We start from the raw sequence: 13,495 nt of genomic DNA on the forward strand, positions 1-13,495 counted from the left end.
AGACGGGTGATGGTCTGTTCTTATGCTTGAAAGAGTTCCCCTCACTCTTATGAGAGGTCCAAGGCAACAGGTCTTTAGATTTAACTGACCCAGCCTCTGCTCCAGAGCTCATACTCCTAGAAGAACTGCTCAAAGCCTCCAGTCAATGTACTAAGGTGTCTCCCCAGCCTGGATCTAACAGGGCTTTCTCCATGAGATACTTCCTCTCGTCTATCTTTGGTCTGGGGTGGGAAGAAGCAACAAATATTGCACTTGGAGGAGACGTGAACTTCCCCAAGGCAGTAAAGACAGCATGGGTGGTCATCAGTGTTCCCTCTAATTTTTCCTCACCTCCATATTGGTGTACATAGAGTTCACGTGGCAGGGTGGGACTGAGGGGTTTGGTACGTGGGAAGGGGTTCAGAACGTGGGAAGGGGTTCAGGGAGGGGTAGAGGGTTGGGGTGCAGGGGGGAGGACTCTGGCTGGGGGTGCAGGCTCTGGGGTCCAGAAGGGGGCTGGGACAGGGGGTTTGGGTGCAAGAAGGGTGAGGGCTCTAGGATGGGACCCAGGGATGAGGTTTTGGAGTGCAGGCTGCTCTGGAGCTACAGCAGGGAGAGGACTCCTCCCCCCGTCCCCTCTCTCTCCTCACAGCAGCACCTGGGCTGAGGTGCTTTCTCCGCCGCAGCCCTGCGCTGCTCTTAATAAGCTGCTGTGCGGCCACGCAGCCAAGAGGGATCTTAGGTGGTCGTCACTGACCAAGAAAGAGCAAGGGCAGGATAGAGAGTTTTTGAATCCCGAAATTCTGACATAGCCCTACTCCCAAAAGGGGAGACAGAGAGGGTTCCCCACCAGATGAGGAACTAAGCTACACTACCTATACAGAAAACTATAAAAGCACTTAAAATATATACAATTATATTTACAAGATGAAGACAAACTCGATGTGAGGATAGCTCCAGACACTGGAGGATTCTGACTGAGGCCATGTGGTGGTACGAAGGAACTGGAGGAGTCAGTCCACACCTCCCCTTATATCCTTGGTGCAGAGCCCAAAGGGAACCTGGGCTCAGAGGCAGACCAATGGTCACTATTTGCAAGATTTTTCTGGATTCAGGTGTATCGTGCACATGCACACTCACATATCGAACACACATAGGGACCAGCACTTGAAGAATTTAGAGTTCTGATAAATATTTTGTAGTTAACTAGAGAAGCCTCCTCTTAAAGCATTGAATTTTGGATTGTACATAACAAATGCTGTTACAATGAACTTTTAGAAAAATCATATTCTATGGTTATCTCATGGCTGAGAAATATAGCTCTCAAATTACACTAGAACTCTGAAATGTGATTTGCTAGCTGACATTGAAATTTTTTTCCTGTATAAAAACCATATTCCATGTCAAAAGTTATGTTACCGCAACTGATATTGAATTTACCATTTTAAAAACCACAGAAATTCAGTGGTGAGATTCCCTTGACAACTTTAACTCTACACCTCTACATGGATGCATGTTAAATTATTTCATTATATGATCACATCACAGAACATTGTGCAATGGGGGTTAAACCATGAATTCCTCTACCATATTATAGATGACAGAAGTCTTTACCTACAACTTTCCAAATGCCTCAATATAAAGATTTTTTCCCTTAACCAAAGAGATCCTTGTTTTCAAAGACACTTACCAATTTTGTGAAGCTTTTCACAGCAAATAAGAGCTACCACTCTCTCAGCCAGTCTTGCACAACTCATTGGAGGACCCTACAAAATATTTCACAAAATATCTTAAATCTATCTTTAACAGTACATAGTTTACCAATATATTTAAATGGTGAGAACTTAAACATTATAATGGTTTCATAAACTCAGAAAGAACAGACATTAAAACTCATCACAAAGGAGTTACTGTTTTAAAAAACAGTATCAACTCTTATACTGCCTATGCAAAGTGCAGAAATAAATAAATAAATAAATCTGGAGCACATCCCACAACTCAAATAAGCAAATGTGTGGCTTATTTGCTCATGAGGCTGAGGGAAAAGCAGCAAAAGTCTTTGGGATGTACAATGAAAGGAAGTTGCTGAGAAAACAGACTACAAACAAAAGAAGCAGAAGTGGTCTGCAGGTAGTTACAGTGTGTGTTACAGCAAAAGAAAAGAACATATATGCTGGCTACTAATTAATACCAATGGAAAATTCATTCAGGTATATATACATACATAATTCACTTATTTCCATCCCCATACCAAGTACTTACAACAATAGAGGCTCGAAGAGGTGAGTTGATTGGCAGGTAGAGAGTTGAATAAAATGTAGTATCAGGCAGTTCTCGGGTTTTACACTTAGGAGCCAGATGAGTAAATGGATCGCTTGGTAATCTTGCGCAGTACCTAATTTGACAATAGATTTTAAAAAGCCTATCTTTCTAAATCCAAAAGCAAGATCCTATTTACAGCTTACAGGGACTCTCAAATTACTAATGCAGGAAGTATGGAAGATTTTAGTCCTGCCTATCTCTTGAATTTCCCAAAATTAATATTTAGTAAAGTAAAATGATTTAATGTTGTCATCCAATACCCTTTTTAAAATAATACAGCAGATCATAAACACCAGAAATGTGAGTGAGAGGATTTTATGTGGCCCCCCTCAACTATAGCACTTCTTTAAAATTTGGCACTGTCAAAAGCAACTACATCTCTTCCCATTTGATGGCTGAATGGTGAACTTTATTAAATGTGTTGGTGGTCTCTATTTTATAAAAGTTTTTATACAGCCCATATCACCATAGTAACTCAGTACATTCCAGCAGTGCATTAAGCAATGGGAGTACACATCAGTCATGTTATGTTCATATCCCTGGGTAGTTCTTAGTAGAAAGGGAATCCACATCACTAATACCAATCATCAGAACTGGTATCCTTGTTGGCAGTCTCAGACAAGGACTGAATGGATCTGACAACAGGCCTGCCCTCTCTAACTCAGAGGTGATCTCATTCAGAATAGAGTTGAAGCATGTTGGTGAGTGTTATGGGGAAGTTTTCAGTGCCATCCCTTACGCTGCCCTGTTTTGTGAGTCAATGGAGAACTTCAGTATCTGAAGATGTCAAAGTGCAAGGAAAAAAGTGAATTTGCCTCATACCTATTGATGTGTCCAATCGCAGTGTTAATTGTAACTCTTGGACTGCTATCATCTGGCCTCAACACATAGGGTGGAAAGATATCATCATCATCCACGATGGATTCAGTTTCAGTTTCACTAGTATCAACGGACTTTGAGCATTTGTTTCTGAGGATCTTAACATTTTAAGAACAGAATGTGAGAAACAGGCTATTTTTTTTTTTTACTACTATGCTAACCAAGAAGTATGTTCCTTTGGATACATACCTTCTCAATTGCTTTGTAGGTTTTAAGATCTTCTTCAAAACTTTTGATTTTGTCTGTGTCTGCTAACATGATGTAATTTGAGATTGGTGCCCTGGCTCTTCCTTTGGACTGCACATAGGAACGGTATTCTGTGGGCAAATCAAAACGAACCACCAAATTGCATTTTGGTATGTCAACACCCTCTTCAACAATACTAGTAGCAATAAGTAAGTTGGTCTCATGTGCTCGAAATTTTCTAAGTACCTATAAAAGTAATCAAGAAAAAAATGTCTAAGAAATTATTTCTCTACACAACTGTTTGAATTACTTCTAATGTATTTTGAAATGCTATGTAAAAAACACAAAAAAACCCCCCCAAAAGGACGGAATTGGAATTCTAAAAACATGTTTAAAAAGAATCAGAAGGATTACAGTGTTCAGCCAAAACAAACAACAATAATAAAAAAAATTTCAGAGACTCTTAGAGCAACAACATTTAATCAGAAAGACAATATGGCTTCCCAGGAATTACATCTTAAATATCAAATTATGAGGGAAATTAAAAAAATGTGGGAACCTCTAATCATGCGGGTGGGGAAAACCTGCTTAATTTACAATATTACATATCTTTTGGCTATGCTCCAGCAATGTTTGTTCAGAAAAGCATTTCTGAAATCAATAATTTGGGAATAACCAATCAGCATTTCTGATGTTGAAGCATCATTTTTGGAAATGACAATTTCCACAGTTGATGTTTCTGCTAATAACAATTTAAATTCACTAGGATCAAGGAACAATTATGGTAAACCTGCTAAAAGAAAAGTCACAACAGTTATATAAAAACAAACTGAAATAAGAAATCCTGACAAAAATACTTGCAAAAAGAAAAATGTCAAACTATTCTGTAAAATCCAGAAAAGGAATAAAAAGGAAGTAAAAATTAGGTTCACTTAAAAGGAAAAAAAAATAAGAATTTATAGCTCATTATACTATGTGTGGAAGAAACAGCCTCCCTCCCCCCCACAATAAACTACAGTAAACTACTTGTTGCAGTTCATGTGGTTTTAGGCTACTTTTTAAATCAAGTTTCAGAGTAGCAGCTGTGTTAGTCTGTATTCACAAAAAGAAAAGGAGTACTTGTGGCACCTTCTCTAAGGTTCCACAAGTACTCCTTTTTTAAATCAAGTTTGTTACTGAACAATTGCCAACAGTATTTACTAATTTGAAATGTCAATGTAGATAAGATCATAAGAACGGCCATACTGGGTCAGACCAAAGTCCATCTAGCCCAGTATTCTGTCTCCCAGCAGTAGCCAATGCCAGGTGCTTCACAGGAAATGAACACAACAGGTAATCAAGTGATCCATCCCCTATCGCCCATTCCCAGCTTCTGGCAATGTTGGGCATACTAATTTTCAAAAGAGATTCAGTTTTGAAAAAGGATTAACAAAGATTAGCTTTTCAACTGTTTTTAAATTGAAAGTATTTTAAATGATAGATATAGGGTTCTTTCTAAATATTTTCCCTTCAGCTAAAACACTAATACACTCCCTAATTTTGGTCCTCTTTAACTTTTGTTTTAGGATCTTATTAAAATAACCATTGGCTTTTTTAATGAATTGGTTGCTAAATCATTAATGGACTCTACTTAATATCTGTTACACCACGTCACCATTTAACAACAGCCTTAAAAAAGACAGAGCAATATTATAAGTCTTTCATTTGTGAATGCTCCCCCACTCCTTATCATGCATACAGGCCAAACAAACATTCCACACAACGTTTATTGTTAAAAGGATCCTGGCCAATAATACGTTATAACAAACCTTGTAATGCAAAATTACTCAGTCACCCAGCCCAATTAATCAAATACAGATTTCAGAGTGCTAGGACGTTCCATTTTCATAGATTTTATCATCAAGTTGGAAGCTATGTTTGTATTTTTAAAAGTGTTAAATTTTATTTCTTTGAATTTAATAAGCTACTGGTATCAAAGTACGTCAAGCTGTAACAGGGTAGGTGATTTAAATATTTTTAATAAGGCAATTATGGGGGTTCAGGTTATAAATATGGCTTTTATCAAGTTCAAATACAAAACACAGTTAAAGCTAATTTTTTTTTTTAAAAACGTTCCAACATGAAATTCAAGACCATGGGTTTTTATTCGACACTAGACTCAATGTAAATCTGAGCTTTTAATGATCAGCAATTTACTGTTATTACAAAAGGGCTTAATATTCTACACTGCAGTCAGGAAATTCCAAAACACTTTATTTTCTGTGAAACAGTAATGTAGCACTGTTAACCCATTAGAGGAGAAACACATTTTTTGTAAAAACATCTGCACCACAAACAAATGTGCAGATCTGTCAAGTCAGAATACTTCCTGAGATTCCAGAAGTTACTGCACACAGATTTTGCCTGCAAATGAAATGATTCTGAACATAGTAGTATCGTAGAATTCTTTTCAATTAAGTTACCTCTTCTTGTTTTCTGAATTCCACTTCCATCTGTTTGTTACGAGGCTGATTCTTTCCAATGCCATGTCCAGTTATAAAATTGCTACTGATGTAAGCCAGTTCTGGATCCTGTTTTCCAGCTTCCTTTATCAACCTAAGAATATTACACACATTTTGGAGTCAGGCATAGCTGAGAAAATGAAAGTTAATCTTTCGTTTGTAAGACCTATATTAAAAATTGAAGTTTGGTAATCGGGTATTTTGCCAACATATACACAGATGGCCTTAGCATGTTTTTTTTCTGAAACTGAAAGTTTATGGTGAAAACTTCTGTAGGGATAATCAAAGATGGACTGCATACGTACGCACATGCTTTGGGTCTAGTATGGAAAAGTCTATACTTGAAGGCCAAGATTTTCAGAAGGGACCAGTGATTTTGGGATTCCACAGTTTCTGGGTGCCCAAACTGAGACACCTTTAAAGGGACTTACTTTTCAGGAAGTGCCAAGTATCCCCAACAGAACAAAAAGGCCCCTCTTAGAGTATGTCTACATAGGGGTAAAAGACCTGCAACACAGCCCGCATCATCTGACTTGAGCTAGGGCTGTGGGTCTAAAAATCACAGTGTAGACATTCAAGTTTGGACTCCAGCAGGTTTTTTATCCCTGTATAGACATACCCAAAGGGCCTCATGTTGGACACCCTAGAACTCAGGGTCCCACGTCACTAGTCATTTGGTCAAAATCTACAAAGGACAGAACCTAAGAAACCAGCACCAAGTGTTCACATCTCTTCTAAATGTTACAAACCTCTGTACTCAAACATTTGACACCTTTATCTGTTGTGGCATTGTCAACTACACTGAATGTGTATTCTGTATAGGTGTACATATGCAAACATTTATAAACAGAAAAGCAAACTGAAAAGCGCATGTGTGTATATCACACACACATACACACAAATAAAAACATCTTGAACATGAAATGTAAGGTCCCGTATCCTGCAACTATCTCTGTGTGGGTGGATCCCGTGCAGCAAGGGGCTAGCTGTATGATCAAGGCTTAGTTCTGTAAATTAACAAAGCTTCCGAAAGGACACTGACTTCACAATCACAGCACAAAACAGTTCAAGACCCTCTTGATTCTTTGCAGGTTAAGTAAGGTAGTATTAAAAGGTGAGATATACAGAAATTGTTTTACTGTTATGGATAATTCTGTTGGAATGTAAGATTATTAGGTTAATATTAAGGATAAACATCTGCATAATTTAAATTATATTTTCTGTTCATATATGCTAATGACAAAAAGTTTTAAGACTTTGCTGTAATGTTTTGAGAAACTAGATATGTTTAGCACTCTGATTAAAAATATAGACATGTATCTTTCTTATTTAACCTAAATATGTTTGCAATTAATTGGTGAAATTATAAATTCCTCAATAATACTGAGCATGGATTATATGATTATACATATTTATTCATCCTTTTGCATTCATTTTTAAATAGGTCTCTTCTTTTGTATTTCCCCTTCTTCTTATAGGCCTAATAAGCTAAAAGTCTGTCTGTACAACACTGATTTCATGAGTAAGTTAAGCAACTAGCCATCTGTCTGTATAAATACACGTGTGTGTATAATCACAGTAATTGCTTTTGAAATGCAATGCCCAATGGGGAGTCCTCTGCAGGGGGGGATGAACCTGGAATCTCTGGGTCTAAAAATGTTTCTTTACTACCTGTGTTAAAAGACCCAGAGTCTGTTAGTCAAAGGCTGTATGAACATCTCAATCCCACCCTGGTCCAACCATTAGAAAGGGATATTGCAGAAAATTGGGAGGGCAGTTATGTATCTGATTTTTTTTATTTTTATTTTTTTGGAAAGTCAGACCCTGAAAATCTTTACCTTTGTTTCTTCTTCTAGATGACATTCCTATTCTAAAGCTCTTTTATCCCATCAAAGATGATCAAAAGAAATAAATCTCAAATTTGGATTTCTATTAAAGATTGCATTAGGTCTTAATGCACTTCAGTTGTAGAGAAATATACAATTAATGACATCGAGATATAACATTTCATAGTGCACAACTTCACAGGCAATTACTTACAGGAAAATGTATTAAGTTCTTTTCTTCTATTTTTGACCATAAACTAGTAATATACTGTGACAGAATGTATCCATGTATTCACAACCTACACAGTATTGTAATTATCTTTGTACAAATATGCCTTGTAAAGTATCATTTGAAAATCTCAATTTGCTGGTCAGTATCCTCCTGATAAAATGCATGTGATAACACTGTATGTGAAGTTATAAGATTCTACTATACGGTGTTAACTCCATGTGTTCCAAACTGAGGTTGGCAAACAGGTCTCTCTCAAACAAAGGAACGTGTGATCTGCTTAATTTGCATTTAAACAGTAAACAGAGTCATCAAGCAGGAAGGGAAACAACAAAGGAAGCTCAAACTGGTGAGGAACAAGCAGCAGGAATCATCCTTCCCCATAGACTTTTGGTTCCCTGGTACCCAGTTGGAAATGTTTTCAAAGGGGGGGGGACTGAAACTATAAAAAGGAAGGATAAACACCCCAAGGCACCTCCCTTTCTCTCCCTATCTATCCGCACTGATGGTACCTGAAGCAACAAAAAGAAAAGGAGTACTTGTGGCACCTTAGAGACTAACCAATTTATTTGAGCATGAGCTTTCGTGAGCTACAGCTCACTTCATCGATGCATCCGATGAAGTGAGCTGTAGCTCACGAAAGCTCATGCTCAAATAAATTGGTTAGTCTCTAAGGTGCCACAAGTACTCCTTTTCTTTTTGCGAATACAGACTAACACGCCTGTTACTCTGAAACCTGAAGCAACAAAGAAAGCATTCATTGGATTCTGGGAGAAGGGGTCCTGACCTGATCCTAAGAAGGATGTGGAGAGAAAGCTCTGCTTTGAATGTAACCGTGTTAAGTTAAAATGCTACTGGAGTGCTTAACTTATCTTTGTTTTTCTTGTAACCATTTCAGACTTTTATGCCCCATTACTTGTACTCACTTAAAATCTCTCCCTTTTTAGTTAACAAACTTGTTTTATTGTTTTAGCTAAGCAAGTGTGTTTAAATTGAAGTGTCTGGAAAAATCCAGTTGGGATGGCAAGTTGCATGTATATTATTTTTATTAAAGTAATAATGGACTTTATATAAAACTTGTATTATTCAGGAGAGGGCTGGGCAGATTTCTGGGGGGAAATCTAAGACTGAGGGTGTGTTGGGGGCACCCTGCAGTATAATCCAGGCTGGGGAGAGCCAGAGTGTAACCCAAGTGTGGCTGGCAGGCTGTAGTTACACACACACAGGGTGTGGCTTGCATGCTGGAAGGCTGTTTGTGAGTGGCAGAGGTGGGAGCCCCTTCAGCAAGGCATTGTAAGGCACCCAATGGTGCAAGGCAGGGTGACAGAACTTTTCATTAGTCTGGATTGTTCCCAGGAATGTCACACATATACTGTGTTTTTTTAATATGGACAAACAAAAAACAGTAAAAAGTATAACAAAAACCTTCTTAAATAGAATTTCCCCCCCACATTTCCCGAGGTATACAACTGAAATATAAGTTAAAAAATACCTATGGCAATTAATGAACAAATGCTTTTAACACACATCTAATAATTTATGACAACTGATTTTGTTGTGCATTTGTAACTAGTGGGTGAAAATGATACGTGATCATAACTATACACAGATTAGACCAATTTTTGGTTTGACCAGTAATATTTACAATTTAGGCAATAATCCTGTTTCTGAAGAAAGGGCTTAGTAGTTAAGTATCATTTCATATTAAATTCTTACCTGTTTCTGCCACAGGGTATGTGTACACTGTAGTTAGACTCCCAAGGCTGCTCTGTGCTGGCTGACTCAGGCTCGGAGGCCTGGAGCTAACAGGTTGTTTAACTGCAGTATAGACATTCAGGCTCAGGCTGCAGCCTGAGCTCTGGGACTCTCCCACCAGCCCGAGCATCTACACCACAATTAAACATGGTCCAAGTCAGCTGGCACAAGGCAACCGAGGATTTTCAATTGCAGTGTAGACATATCCATGCACCCCTTTTTACCACCAGTATCAGACTCCATTACATAATTCCAGGAGCTGTAGACCAAGTGTAATTATTACTATAACAGCAGCAAAACATGTCAACAGTGCCTGTATATTGATCTGGCCCCACTTCATGATGTGCAGGGCTTGGTTATTGGCTTCTAGGTGAAATTTAAGGTGTTGGTTATGACTTATAAAACCCTAAATGTTTTGGGATCTTCTGATTTGGGAAGAATGCCTCTCTCTGTGTGCCCTATTGCTGCAACTGCAATCAGCGGATGCCTTTGAGCTGAATCCCTCTCAACTGAAAGGGCAAGGAACTGGCAGTAGTGAGGGGTCTTCAGCCTTTGGTCTGAAACACCTTGGATCTGCTGACCTTCCAAGTAATCTGTAAACCCAATCTATTCACAAATGTTTTTGGAACAGCAGGACAATGGAACAGACTGCCTAGGGAGGTTGTGGAAGCTCTTTCACTGGAGGTTTTCAAAAGGAGGCTGGATAGCCATCTGTCTTGGATGGTTTAGAAACAACAAATCCTGCACCTTGGCAGGGGGTTAGACTCGATAACCCTTATGGTACCTTTTAACCATATGATTCTACGCAGAGGGAAGAGTTTGATGCAGGTTAAGTTTGGAACTCGCGTGAGTGTGGGGAGACTTTTTTTGAGAATCTTTGTTCAGTGGTTGACTTTTGGAGTGGGAGTTAGATGCTCAATGCTCATTTTATACTTTGGTCACCATAACTCATGTGAAGGTTGTCCGGAGTCTTAAGGTAAGTGCCTTTTTGTTAATTCTTTATAAATTTAAATAAATAAAATGTACTGTAAGTTTGAAGTGTTGTGGCAGCCAGGGTGTAGTTTGATTTATATATCATGTAAAGTATGCAGATATGTACAGTGCAATGGAAAAAGTACAATAGCATTTGAATCAAATTTATCATTTAGTAGTCTATATGAACTGTGACTTCATAATCTTTTACTCCCTGAAGTATAATGTAATATTTATTTCAGGTTGCCAGGCATATTTATCAGATTTCATTAAATGTAAAGACCTTTTAAAAAGTTATTAAAAACATGTATTCATTTCACTGGAAGACTTGACTTGTATCACATAATACACTTCCATGAACATTTATGGGTGCAAAAAGGCAAAGAAAAAGGATAAAATACACTGAAAGTGTGCATGTGGGGAAATGCACAGTTCAAAGGATAGGTCAAGTGATCAAATAATTAAAGTGTACATTCAATTAAAACACACTTCATAAATGTTCTGATCCAAAACTCGGAAATCAATGGAAGTCTTTCCATTGACTTTAGTGGATTTTGGATCAGGCCCAAATTCCAAATAAATATTAAGTACTGGCAGGTGCAGAACATTACGTTTCTTTCCAAAATAAAATTATTTAGCTATGCAGTTTTTTTAAAAAAAGTATAGCAAGCATTTACTGAAAACTCCACTGAACAAAAATCAATAAGCTCTTGTAACTGCTGCAGGCTTTTCAATAAAATGTGGGCCAAATCTTCAAACAGACATGGCTTAATTCATGCCTCTTCAGAATTCATATGTGCATCCATGGCAGACATTTTCATTTGTGTGTCTATGGATGTAAACAGGTAATTAGATATGAAAACATTTTATGAGTGCAACAAAGTTTTACCAAATCTCGACTTTAGCCAATGTGTCTTACAGTTGGGAAAACTGACCCCACAAAAAGTTATGGAGGTGCCTAGTAGTGACTCCACAGTTGTGTTCCAAAATGGGCTTAACAGTCAGCATAAAATCCTGTTTCTCTCTAAATGGAGGAGACCAGTTGGTGTGAAGTTTCAAACATGGTTAGTTTTTATGTCCTCTGAATTTTCTACAGAATTTATGTAAAAAAAATTGTGAAGAGAAACTAAACAGGAAGTCTTTAAATTTGGGCTCTGAAACTTTTCCTTGTTGACTGATACCTATTAAAAATATTGTCTATCTACACAAAAATTAGTAGAGAGGTGGATCCTGAGTAGCCCCAAAGCAACAGAGTGTGCTTTTGTTTGTTTTTGTTTTTAAAGACAGTTTTGGATTTAGGGTCATTTTTAGCAATTATCCACTATTTTTATAACGGAAAATGTATTTGGAGTGAACACAAACCTGATTGATGGGGCATATAACCTTGCTTGCTGTATGGGTATACAGAAGACTGATTGGAATGGGAGAGAGTGGTTGAAAGATGAGTGCAAGGTGCAGGCTCATACAAATTCCACTGATTGATCTGGTGGGGTGAGGAGAGGGAAAAGAGAATGAGGAGAGGGGGGGTACATGTAAGCCTGATTGATAGGGACTGCTGAATGCAAACTTGATTGATAGGGGTTGGTTGCACATAAGGGTTGCTCCCCCATGGAGGTTTTTCTGCAGATTTTATCCTATAACAAAGAGTTCATGCACAACTATCGAAGGATAACATTCTCTTGGTGTCCTTGCATCCCCACAGGTCTGTTACCCACCCTAATTAAGCTGTAGAAACAACCCAGGAAATTACCACAGGAAAAAAAAAATAATTTGGAAGCAGTTGGGGTTGCTATAGACACTTCCTGACAAATCCACAAAAGCAAGGAAATGTAAAATTGAGCTAAGAATACAGGCCTTCTACTTCACCCACAACCACTGTACACCACAAACCATGAACTGCACTCTTAACTCACCTCCCAGATCACACCGTTGAACCATCCTTCTGCATAAAACCCTTTAGTATCTTCCTACACAACCAACTGCTATTGTTGGGGAAAAAATATTCTGGTAAAATGATGTGAACAGAAGGGTGAAAACAGAACAGTGCTAAGGCTGTGGAGCAAGATCTGTGGTGTATGACAGCTGTGGAAATGGCAAGGTGTATGTTTGTGCATGGAGAAGTAGAGGACATGTACCGTTAGGTGGAATAACTTTTCATTTCCTTCCATGAGAGATCTTGTTTAAACTTCAGAGAGGTAGCCATGTTAGTCTGGATCTGTAAAAGTGGCAAAGAGCATCTGACGAAGTGGGTATTCACCCACGAAAGCTTATGCTCCAATACGTTTGTTAGTCTATAAGGTGCCACAGGATTCTTTGCCGCCTGTTTAAACTTGTAACGTAAGTAAAAATATTTAATGTTAATACATGAACGCACAAAATAAATTGTATGGGGGTATTTTTTCAGCATATTAGCAGTTTAAAAACAGAAAAACGAATTTATTTGCTGAATTACCTCTTTCATTGTTTACTTGGGGCAATCAGCACTTACTAGTAAAGTGGTGTAACTTATGGCTAATGCAGATCACCTTTTCAGGAAAAAAGAAACATACCTTATGCAACTAGAGTATGCACACATCTTCAATATTTTTTGGCAGATGCCCCAGTGGCCACCTTTTTTTGTTGCTGATAAGCAAAAACAAGGGCTTGACATTTTCTGAATAAAGAGTTCTGTAAACTCCAAATGTTCCAATATTGCATGTATAAACTTTTTTTTTTTTTTTTTGAACTTACAATTATCAGCTTGGGCTCCACTAAACTGGAATCAAATTGATATATGGTCACAGGATAAAATTCACAGTGTAAATTTTTAGAAGTGCCTCAGTGATTTTGCAGCCTAAGTCCTATTT

General features: G+C 38.0%; 1 protein-coding gene across 4 annotated transcripts in view; it reads right to left on the reverse strand.

Moving 5' to 3' along the window:
* The window catches only part of DICER1 (dicer 1, ribonuclease III), a gene marked incomplete at its 3' end in the record, with an annotated part of 97,708 nt that overhangs the window by 29,099 nt on the left and 55,114 nt on the right, over nt 1-13,495 (reverse strand). For all 4 annotated transcript variants that reach the window (XM_084629953.1, XM_084629951.1, XM_084629952.1 and 1 more), the window contains 5 exons: nt 5,829-5,961; nt 3,370-3,612; nt 3,124-3,278; nt 2,242-2,374; nt 1,670-1,745 (listed from right to left, as the gene is read on the reverse strand). In XM_084629953.1, coding sequence (XP_084486079.1) covers nt 1,670-1,745; nt 2,242-2,374; nt 3,124-3,278; nt 3,370-3,612; nt 5,829-5,961 — 740 coding nt within the window. The remainder of the gene's footprint in view (nt 1-1,669; nt 1,746-2,241; nt 2,375-3,123; nt 3,279-3,369; nt 3,613-5,828; nt 5,962-13,495) is intronic.

Source organism: Lepidochelys olivacea, assembly GCF_965140295.1.
Source record: "Lepidochelys olivacea isolate rLepOli2 genome assembly, chromosome: 6".
Classification (NCBI taxonomy): Eukaryota; Metazoa; Chordata; order Testudines; family Cheloniidae; genus Lepidochelys; species Lepidochelys olivacea.